This window comes from Macrobrachium nipponense, chromosome 30 (assembly GCF_015104395.2).
Source record: "Macrobrachium nipponense isolate FS-2020 chromosome 30, ASM1510439v2, whole genome shotgun sequence".
Classification (NCBI taxonomy): domain Eukaryota; kingdom Metazoa; phylum Arthropoda; class Malacostraca; order Decapoda; family Palaemonidae; genus Macrobrachium; species Macrobrachium nipponense.
The window spans coordinates 44,264,878-44,274,877 of NC_087218.1; the positions used below are offsets into that span (position 1 = coordinate 44,264,878).

General features: G+C 38.9%; 2 protein-coding genes across 2 annotated transcripts in view; both read right to left on the reverse strand.

Annotated features, from left to right (window-relative positions):
• The window catches only part of LOC135202484 (von Willebrand factor A domain-containing protein 8-like), a 672,011-nt gene that overhangs the window by 290,895 nt on the left and 371,116 nt on the right, over nt 1–10,000 (reverse strand). The gene's annotated exons all lie outside the window — the stretch shown is intronic.
• LOC135202482 (uncharacterized) overlaps nt 1–10,000 on the reverse strand; it is a 26,980-nt gene that overhangs the window by 1,217 nt on the left and 15,763 nt on the right. The window contains exon 2 of the mRNA XM_064231894.1: nt 1–2,758. This exon is cut by the window's left edge and continues 1,217 nt beyond it. Coding sequence (XP_064087964.1) covers nt 1–821 — 821 coding nt within the window. The 5' untranslated portion in view covers nt 822–2,758. The remainder of the gene's footprint in view (nt 2,759–10,000) is intronic.

The following is a 10,000-nucleotide window of genomic DNA, read 5'->3' on the forward strand; positions in this document are numbered from 1 at the left end:
ATATGGATTTCCACCCTCGGCGGACACCGAAGGGGTGTGTCCAGTGGGTCTTCTAGATCCTCCAACTCACTTTCCGTTGAGGGTTCAGTGCTGTCATCGAGCTGCCTCCCTGAAACGACGCTCGGGGTCTTCGAACTCCCGCTAGACTCCAAAGGCTGAGTCGATTTGCCCCTTTGGCGGGCCTTCCTATGGGAAGACGGCAGCTTCTTTAACCTGTGGTAAAGGGAAGCGTAGCCATGGAGGGTCGAGGACGGCCTCGGAAACAACGTCCTATTAAGGTACTGCTTGACCTCTCTGGCTGCCGCTGTGGAGGAGGTGTTGTTGCTGCCGGTGGCCTCTAAAGAGGCACTTCGAGTGCCACCTGCAGACGACGACATTTTCCTGGCGTATGTGTCTCGGGTTAAAAAAAGGGCCGGAGCCTTGAAACCGAGTCCCTTGTTGGCACTTAGGCGAGAGGTCAAGTAAGGAAAAGTAGAGGATGAGATGGACGAAGGGCAGGAAGAAATACTTTTGCTTCCTCTGAATCCTTCGAAGGACTCCGTTGTCAGCAGACTGAAGCTATCTCCAGCGTGCCAGGAGGAGGCGATGGATAAGGTGGTCGTCGTGCCCGAGTCGCTCGGCCGCCGGGGCCAGGGCAAGGTCGGGGATTCGCCCGAGAAGTGTCTTCTCCGTGGGCGGTGGTGGTGGTGGTGGTGGTGACGGTGGTGGTGGGGGATATGAGGAAGGGACAATGGAGGTAGGCGACGGCACCCGCTGAGGGCCGGCTTGCTGGCACTTTCCCAATGAAAATTCCTTCCGTCAGGGACCACACTCACGGACATTATACGGAGAAGAGGGAGGAGGAGGAGGCGGGAAGAAGCCTACAGAGGTCTCTGCGATCGAGATTTCTTGTCTTAGGTGAATCACTCGTTCCTTTTGTGAGGAAGCACAAAAACTTGACACGTGAAATGTTCTGAGGTGTCGCGGGGATCACACTACATTTTCATAAATCGGTTTGTATATAAAGGTCCCGTTCGCTAGGCGGCAAAAATCTCTGGGGGCTTTGGGTGATTTTTCTTCCTCCAAGAAGATTAATCCCAACAAATTTACTGATGAGAAAATAAGCAACAATCAGCCACCATAAAACACCAGCGGAACTTACGATCAAACGGTGGATTTCCTCCCCTCATTTAATTGTTCCATTTATCTTTCTTATCGGCTCAATTTAATGCAATTAGAGGCAACGCTAGTGTTTTTCATCTTGTAAATCCTTCAGCGTTTAATGGGTCCAAGAGGTGTTTATGGCCTCTGGACAAACAAACAAACACACCAGAATTGGCGGAGGCAGTGGGGTGGGGCAGGTAAACAATAATCACCCAGATAGAGTGACTGGATACAGACCGAAGTTTTGTTTTTTAACTCATTCTCGGATAGCGATTGGTTACACAAATATTCAATTCGGATTTACCTTTATTCACTTCACATTTATAGGAGAACTCTCCTTTTTTAATAGGGCAAGAATGTTTCCTTCATTCTATAAGAAACATATACGCGGGGAAAGCATGAACGAAGACATTATTAAGCTTAAACATTTTCAAATGTTTCTGCTCAGAGGAATTGAACACCGGATTTCAATGTCTTAGACTGCTCATCGTTGAGCAGGTAAAATCGGAGAATCTTCAAATATCTGTTTCTTCTATAAAGCTTGAACAGTTTCTCTCCACTTGAACTTTCAAGATGCTCAACTTTTTGTTATTACTATAAACGTCAATTTTCTTTTAAACTTTACATGAGCTTATTTTATTTATTCAAGCTCTCACGCGGTTACATTCACTCGTAGAAAGACAGCTAAAGAAAATGCCAGACGTCTTAAGTCAAACAAATCCATGTATGGAGAGGCGCACAGCTCCTGACTGACACCGGAGGCGCCTCACTCCTCTGGAGGCTAAGAGTCAGGGTCGAATGGCACTACCACTACGGACTCCGCCATCACCAAGACAGCGGTGAGAATGAGTGGGGATCCATAGGCACTGCTCTAGGGGGAGGGAAGGCGAGGGAGGAGGAGGCGGTACAGAGAGGAGGGGGGGGGGAGGACGGGGAAGGGAGAGTAGAAAGAAGCCCAAGAGATTTATCCTCCGACCAACCAACTACTGGCCTCTCTATTGCCCCCAACCGCCACCACCACCACCACACTTCCGTCCCGGCCCTGTGGTAGGTGTCTGGCCCTCCCATCCCATCCCATCATGGGAGTTTAGAGTTCCACCGCATAATGTGTTCAGATTACCGCCGTCGTCATGATTACTTTCTTCTGTACCCTTTCTCCCAATTTCTTTGTCTCCTTTGAATAAGCTCACATGTTTCCTGGTCGTGTCTTATCTACTTCACCTTTTCATAATTTACAAAACAATTTCTCTTTCGTCGAGGAAACTCTCATAATACTTTAAGAATTCGGGTTTTTTCTTCTTCTATTTCTTCTTCTGACAAAACTGAGCTGACTTTTGCACAGAAGGGAGGCTGAGAGATGATCTTTGTCACTGAACACTTTCACACTGTATTAATCTTAATCAAAATGAGTAGTTTTACAATAGAAGTTGTACTGATCTTTTCGCCGCATAGATGCAATAATCGTTTTCACTGAAGTTACTCTCTATATGTTATCAAATCCTTAGACATGTTCCAAAAGTTATGATTATTTTTCAACTTACTAAAGTTATCATGATACCGAGTTATTTATTTACGGCACTTCCTACAGTGATTGTGCATCCTTGAAGTATTCAGTCTGAAAGCATTATAGAGGATGAAATCATTGTTAATAAAAAGCTTAAAGGATTATTACACAAACACAGATATGATGTCATACTGTTTATAGAAAAATGTATTTGTGATAAATAATGAAAATACCATAATTATCACTGAATTGTTGGCACGAATGAAGAACAAATATAAAAAAACTTTCCACGTACAAAATTCTTGTGTGAGAGAGAGAGAGAGAGAGAGAGAGAGAGAGAGAGAGAGAGAGAGAGAGAGAGAGAGAGCTCAACGATTAGAAGAAGACCAATAAAAAAAACTTCATTGTGACATTTCTTCGAGAAAGCGTGGCACGAAAACAAGAATCCTTTTTCGAGTACCTTCCAAAGACACTAATGTACAAGTGAGAATAACTTATAAATAATAGGAAATATTATGACAACAACCCCTATACAGATAACCAGAAAGGAACACTTAACATAACTACAGGAAACGTCATGAAGATCATGGACACAAGCCGAAGGAATTCTTGACGATACCCAACACAACGAATCAAAGCTTCAGTGTCAGGAGACAACTCACCTTTACGAATGTCTACGGTTATTTCACCCCACGTTTCACTATAAAACCATTATTTGTCAATCGAAAATGACGGTTCAATCCTTAAAAATGAAATGAAAATAATAAAGATAACCACTGTTAATAATAATAATAATAATAATAATAATAATAATAATAATAATAATAATAATAATAATAATAATAATTATAAATAATTGCAGTAGCATGGGAAATAAAATCGAAAACACTTTGATGTTGGATGCGATGCGAAAAATAACCTTGAATATGAGATAAAGAAACAAGTAAAGAGGAAGGATTGCCGGACGACAACTAAATGCACTGCAAGAGTCATTATTCAAAATATCAATGTGACAACTTCCACAACCGTCTATAAGCGTTTGGTACTGACCTTCTGCCAGTCAATTTCATTTTCCCGTGGTATTCGCTTACACACACACACACACACACACGCACACACACACACACACATATATATATATATATATATATATATATATATATATATATAGTATACATATGTATACATATACATATAAACTATATATATATATATATATATTATATATATATATATATATATATATATATATATATATATATATATATATATATATATATATATATATATATATATATATTACATAAACGCAAATGTGAAAAAACAGCAGTGTACTTGTAAACAAACAAGAATATGAAGACAAGATGAACAACATTTTAAACAACAGACCAAAATTCATTAAAATCAACAAAGACCCTACAGATCAATTAAAGAAGAAAATGGCACGATTAGCAAAGGAGGACAACAACCAGTGCCAGAAGAACATTTTCCCGAACATGTAGGAGACTTCAGCCTTGTGGCGAACACGTACGTGACCAGCTTAGAGGACACCATATTCAGTAACCATGAAAAACCTGAAAGCTATGCAAGATAAATTGACGATATTTTCACCGTAACAAACAACCACAAGATACACAGACACTGAAAGACATCTTTACAGTAAAATCCGTGCTGAATCTCGCCACAGAACAGACCGTAAACGAAAAACTACCATTCTTAGACGTATTAATAAACACAGGGACAAGAAAATATGACACGGCGGTATAAATAGAGGCGACAAACGTCGGGCGTTGTCGCCTCTATTTATACCGCCGTGTCATATTTTCTTGTCCCAAGACATATAATCGGTCAGTAGTCTGATCATAAGTGCGTTGGGCCTTCACCCACTGTAGCATGTGGAAAGCGACACACGCGGAGCTGGATAGACTACAACTGCTGCTCACAAGCAACGGACTTGAAGATAAAATGATACAATCAGAAATACGCAAGTGTTTTGACGGCTTCTACCAACAAAGTAATGCAGCAGCAGAACATAAGAAGGATATAGGACAACAGATAACAATATATTACCAGATTAATTTTAACAACGAATACAACAACAACAGCAACATCATCAAGAGAATTATTAAGAAGGGAGTCAAGCCACAAGCCCCCTAAACCAACATACACGTATGGGTATATTGCAAGCCCAACCTATTGGCATCTCTTCTAATATAAACAGCACCTGTGGACTTACACCGAAGGAGATGACTTGCAATGCGGTTGAAGAATTTATTTGCCCCGAGAAGTGCTGACCTTCCAGTAAAAGCTACATCGTAACAATGACTGATAGACACCACCAGAGTAAAATACAAATGCAATGCATATCGGGACATGATAATAACAGAAGCTGTGTGTCTAACAACAAAGAAGCCCACGCTAAACGTCCTGATGGAAGGAGATAGGCCCTACCCCCTCACCGCCCCAGGGACAGGAGATAGGGTCAAGGTCATCGCCAAAATCAGCAGCGCCCAAACACCACAGACAAAGAAATTAATAATTTTATTAGTAATATAAGAAGTAGAAGTAGAATAGGAAAGTAGTACAATAATGTAGTTACGCTTTAGAATAACATACCATGTAAATATACACTCCTAGTAGAATAAGTATTGCAAATAAAAGTAATAGCAACACTTCCCCTAATCTCAAACTTGCCTGACAAAGGCTGCGACACAAGCGAAACGGCCGTAGCAGGTGGAGTAAATGGAAACCTACACACACCCCGAATGTGTCCTTATCCAAAATTTTTAAGAAAGATTGAAAGCCGAAGTGAGTAAATATGAAAAAGGCAGTATCAAGGAAGTCAATGCCGTAAAGGCGATCGCCTACAACACACACACACACACACACACACAACACACACACACACACACACATATATATATATATATATATATATATATATATATCCTTTTGGTATTGTCAGGTGTCTTACAGAAGTGTTTTTCCCATTGCAATTGCGTTCCGAAATGCGACATTAAGTCTAAAGTTGTTTTGCAGGAAGGACCATATAAAATCTATTACTATATCATAGTACAATCAGGGTTTTAGTGCCGTACGTTTTTGTCTTGTTGCCGCTATTATTGCATTCCCCAAATAAATATTCTGTTTTTTTTTCATTTTTGCCTGCATTTCGAAATGCATCTATTTCATCATTGATACATTCAGGGCTACATATCAGTAATGCTTTAAAAAAACGGATGAGAAAACCGATTTCTTTTCTTTAGTGTTGTGGCCAAAATAAATATGCCCGTTGGTAGATAATTCGGTAGGTTCTCTGTAGTCCACACACTGAATTACAACCCATTTTGACTTCTAACTATCAATCACAATAAAATAGGCAGGCTACAATAATTTTCCATTTCCATTGTGAATTTACTGGCACCCAATTATTTAATTTACTAAAGAAAGTATTTACATGTTATCCCGCCGATTACACGTTACTTCGTCGACATACCTGATCCCTTCTGCACTGTGTGAAACGATTCTGCTAAATATTAAAAAAAATAAATATACTAATTGGTTAAACCTAGAGATAAAAGACTTCACATTTTAGTACCAAAATTTGAGAGTAATACATCCGTTGAACTAATATTTATATTCCTTAATTAACTAAGTCTACAGAGGTATTCTTAGAGAAACGTATATCTAGCTGTCTGCCCTTTGAAGCATCTGCTGAATATTCCAATGTATCTTCAATAGGCGAATCATGATATACGGTATCAGAACTCACTCGCCGAAAATCACTCTTAATATGTGGATTATGTATTTATATATTCTACATTGATCTTTATATTGCTCAAATATAAAACTTAGTACCAAACAATGGGTTCAAAATATCAATAATGCGCGTTGACTCGTTGTATGATACAAAGCCAAAAGAGATATAATCGGCCTGGCGGGAAAACTTGTTTTGGGGTTTCTCATGACTATGCAAATACGAGATGGTTGGCACGGCCACCCAAACAAGTTTATCAGCTTTTCATCTTAGTTGATTTTATCTCATTTCATGACACATATGTAGGCTGTGAAGTGGTTGGACAGCAAGCTAAAGAGATCCAGAAATTAAAGGGGACAAAGTACAAGGGTGAAATCAGGAGAGATCCGAGCAATTGTAATAGATATAGAGGTTGAACACCAACACCGTAAAAAAGGAGGCGGGAATGAAGTGAGTTCAATTATACACAAGGCTAAAAACTGGGTGCGGCTGGAGGGCGAAGGGATGCTGCCGCTGCTGCATCTGCCCTTTAGTAATGCCTGAAGTGCACCACAAGCACACTGACTGCACTGACCCCCTACAGGAGATTCCTTTCTCATTCTCTTCTTCATTTTTCTTGTGCTGAAATTGCTGTTCACATCATCTAAAAGACGTGTGCATTTTCAGCACTCAAAAGATGATTTTTCCTGCATAATCACTTTGATAAATACTAATTACCAGTACACCGGAATTGCCATCTTTCGTCAAGTGTTAATTTTGTCACCTTTCAAATGATTTGTCTCCGGTGAAATAACATTCGCCGATGGCTCTGGCTTTTGTCACAAATGAGTTATCTTGACAGGTGGTAGCGTCTTTTTTTTTCTTTTTTAATTTCGTTTATCCTGCCACCCTACCATATTTGATAAAAATTTCTACTATTATGTATCTGTCCTCTGGAAGATGTCTTAATTAAAAGCGAAATCGATCAGGATTTATATCTTGCGCTTTATTTGTCGTCGTACATCTACTTTACTATCATCATCGCCACATGAAACAAAGGGCTTAGTGAAATTCCACATTTTTATGTTCTTACTGCGCTTTATCTTCCGCAAATCTCCACTCCTCTCCAAGCTACCTTCTCACGGAACTCATCTAAGCAGGTCTGCGTCTTCACACTCTTCTGGTGAATACAGGAATCCAGCTGACATTCCCACTTCCTATTCCCCCGCGGTTGAGCAATGTGCCATCTCCATCCCGCTCCCTCATGATCAATTTAAGGCCTTAAGCGTCCGTCCCCTCACTGACAATATCATTTCTAAACATATCTTCCCACTAGACTCCTCAGATTCTTCTCAAAGCTCCAGATAACTGCTAATCATTTATACATTCCTCTCGATATGGTTGCACTGTCATACTTTGATAATGTTGGTATAGCAATACAGATGGCACTACGTAAACTCACTTATAATCTTGCTTTTGCATCCAGTTTCGGTCTGTTTGATTTACAACTCTTATTTAGCCTGCTCACTGTTTGATTTGCCTTTTTTTTATTGTTTTACCAAATACCAACTCATGTCCGTATTGCATGACGGTGAAATAATATTGCCTTACAGCATGCTACTATTTACTGGAATTCATTGGACAAGACCCCTCGAGATCAACCATGCTTCTACTTCCTAAATGGGTTATTTAGATTAACTTGACATTTTCATCGGATGCCATAATATTGTGTACGTTGTTATATAGCTTCTCGTAATCAACAAAGGCAATCAGAAACATTTTAAATTCCCTACTCTGACGCACAGCATTATCTTAACACATATCTGATCGCTGTAGCTCCTGCGTTTTCAAATCCCAGCTAATTCATCTTTAAGCTCTTGTCTATTTGCTTCTAGAATTTACCGATATTTCGCCTTCTGAATATCTTCACAGTAACCGACATAGTGCAAAGCTTCTCCAGTTGCCACATTCAGTCAATGACCCTCCTTTGGTACCTTAGCCACGTATCCCAGTTTCTAATCATCAACCTTTTTCTATATCCCCCAAAACAACCTACTTAGTATACGAGATACCTTTCCAGTTTCAAATAAATTCATCCACGCAGATATTCCATAACAACATGGTGCTTCCCAACTCCTAAACTTTCCTTAATAAAGATTCCACTTGAAAATGACACAAACACACACGCATGCATATACAATTCTTTATATATACGCACACACGCACGCAAACACACTTATATATATATATATATATATATATATATATATATATATATATATATATACATATATATATATAATTACATTAACACTAGCACGTGATTGTTTTATCACACACCACAACAAGTGGAAAAATAAGTCCTGCTAACCGGTTTCCACTATATTTCTATGTCACTGAAGAAGGATTGATACTTAATGGTATTATCACACTATACTATACGCTAGGGGGACAACGGAAAAACATATACCGCTACAGACAAACCCACAGCTGATAGGTGTTAAGGGGAAGGGGCGACAAAACTCAATATTGCCAGGCCCAGTACTATGCTTATAACAATGATAATCCTTTTATACATACTTACATATATTTTCTTATTTAAAATCTAAAGATTTTTCAAACTTCTTTTGAAACTAGACTCAACTATGTCTTTGCAGTACATTATAAGAATGAGTCTTTTTTTTTTTTTTTTTTTTACCCTGCCCAGTTGATAATATGATTGTTTTCACAAACAGAGACAAAAGTTCCACTGCGTATCGTAAATGTTTTATGCCGTTCTGTTCTCTTTCCAGTGCTTTTCCCTTTTGACCAATATAAAATTTATCACAGGTTTTACATGGAATTTTATATGCATATCCATTAGTGCTGTCGAGAAGGTTCTTTAAAAGTACACATTCCGTTGTTTTACTGTTCTTAAATGCTAAATTAACTCCAAAATTCCCAAGAAGATGGGGATACATTGCATACTAATATCATATGATAGTACGTACATTACAAGCAAATTTCTTGTGTTGTAAGTCCATTTATTTATTTATTTATTTATTTTATGCGGGTCGAAACTTGTAAGTATCTCCAACCAGTCTGATTTATTCACAAGTGTTATATATATGCACATTACCACTGAAGAAAAAATAAGGGAGTAGGTGTGTAGGTTCTGACCGGTTTGGAATTTACTTCTGAGTCACTGATGAACGACTAATACATAGCGGTAGAAATCACAATTCAGTATATGCTATGAGGATATAAGATAATCATACAACCTGTTGGAAATTACAAATCCACACATGGTATATGTACATATGCGTGTACAATGCCGTCCACATTAAACCGTACACTTCAAGTATGTATGTCTGTCTGTATACACCAGTGCAACTAATCGTATGTTTTTTTTTATTGTGAATAAATTTAGTTACTCTTACCGGATTTGAGGACTGAAATTTTCATAGTGGCCTCAATTGTTCCCGTTCGAAATATTGTTCTAATATCCAGGAGGTCTTAATATTTTTTTCTGGACGACATTACTATATCACAAGTGGTTCCTCCAGTATATGTTTCTTATGTAACCTCTTCCCAAAAGTGACTTACGTTTTTTACAAGTAATGTCCGCGCCTTAGTTC